Source organism: Anastrepha ludens, chromosome 5, assembly GCF_028408465.1.
Source record: "Anastrepha ludens isolate Willacy chromosome 5, idAnaLude1.1, whole genome shotgun sequence".
NCBI classification, from domain to species: Eukaryota; Metazoa; Arthropoda; class Insecta; order Diptera; family Tephritidae; genus Anastrepha; species Anastrepha ludens.
The window spans coordinates 34380688-34382358 of record NC_071501.1 but is presented as its reverse complement, the minus strand read 5'-3'; the positions used below and the strand labels follow the sequence as shown (position 1 = coordinate 34382358).

The window sequence follows — 1671 nt, the reverse complement described above, 5'->3', positions numbered from 1 at the left end:
GTGAAATTCTGAAATTCCAAAGCAATTCAAAACATTTTGAGCCATGCCGAGCTTATTAAAGCGGATAACGGTAGACCAGCCAACTTATTTTTTCTTTCGCCGTGTACATTAGGATGTCAGCACAAAATGAAATGACGGCTAACCGTTCCGTTCGCACCATCGTCGTTTGTTTCTCTTGCTCCAGCTGCATGTCGGCTGTTCAACGTCGTTCGTGCTTTTCTTTTCGGGTTTCAACTTTCTTTTGTCGTGACATTCGAATGTACAAAATGTTGTTGCTGGTCTAGCATCATCATCTTTAATGTTGTTGTTGTAGCAGCACAAACATTTTCCAAATATGTATATACGGGATATGCTGCTGAAGTGACAGTCCTTGGCCGGTTATAAATTCGGGTCGTTCGGGTTACGTAGAATCGACTGTCGTGGGGAACGCCACCTTTAATGAATTCGCCTTGATTTCCACACTTCGAAATATTAGACGAACATTGTGCGCATTTTAAAGTGTCTTTATTATTATTGATATCACAACTTTTTGAAAAAAAAAATTATTTTTAAATGATATTCACTGCATTCTCTTCTTTACCAAAAACTATCATTTCTAGTTTCCTGTAAGCACTGCGCCACTTTCGTACTCTTGCAAAATCTATCTATCGCATCGAAGGACATTCTAAATCCACAATCCTGCAATAGGTAGTAGCCATCGATACAGCGGTAGTAATAACGGCAATTTCTTGGGTAGGGATAATTGCCAGTGATGCCAGTTTGACATGTTTTTCTAATATTCATAGTCGTCGCCGTGTTTGCTGCACTACTTGGCTCTGAAGCAGTTGTCGAGGTGGTTGTTACACTGGATGTCGTTGGCGATGCTGTCGTGATGATTGGAGCGCCGGACGGTATGGGTGAAGCTGCCGTTGCGATTGATGGCCTAGAAGTTGGTGCAGCAGTGAGCAACTCCGGACTCGTGCATTCGTATTCCTCCAAGCATTTTTCTTGCGTACAATAGGCCGAAAATGTTGAATTACAATAAATAAATGGATAGAGTGAATTGCAAGCCGTATTCGTATTTTCTATGTATTCTGCGTTTCCCGACGTAACCGCAGCACAATCGCTTATCACCTTTGTGTGCACCAGCGCAAGTAAATGCAGAAGGGTCAGAGTGAAAAACGCTTTATTGAAGAAAATTTTCTGAAGAAATAGCATTTTGAAATGTGTCCCGTTACTGCTTCGCTATCGACTGGCAAATACACCACCACTTCTGCACTTATTGTTCCAAACTATCTATTTTGTCTAATTAGAAGTTGTCACTCTTATATACCAATCCAATAAAGCGTTAAAGAATGTTTCATTCTTTTAGACGATGACACATCACGATTTTAATTAAATTGATTTGCTATGGTGTAACATCAGCCAATAAAAAAAAGAGATAATGTTTCCCATTGATACGAGTCTTGTTAAGCGATTAATGGCAATGTTGTCTCTGCTGAGTCTCTAGTCGCCTGACCTTGCGAGAAATACCTCAACAAAGATGGGAATGCACATTTAGACGAGTAGAGAAGCCTGATTAAAAAGGAAAGAAAAATCCATTTTTGGTATGAAAAAAATACTTTTAAAATAAATCGGTTTCTTTTTCGGATACTTTTAATTTTTTTATTTTTAGGGACATTTGGAAAAATG

At 39.2% G+C, this 1671-nt stretch overlaps 1 protein-coding gene across 1 annotated transcript; it reads right to left on the bottom strand.

Annotated features, from left to right (window-relative positions):
* Positions 1–492: 492 nt before the first annotated feature.
* On the bottom strand, positions 493–1260 carry LOC128864119 (chondroitin proteoglycan 1-like). Its single transcript, XM_054103628.1, has one exon. It carries the CDS (start codon positions 1195–1197, stop codon positions 577–579), a length of 621 nt encoding a protein of 206 aa, XP_053959603.1. The 5' UTR covers positions 1198–1260; the 3' UTR covers positions 493–576.
* Positions 1261–1671: the final 411 nt, after the last annotated feature.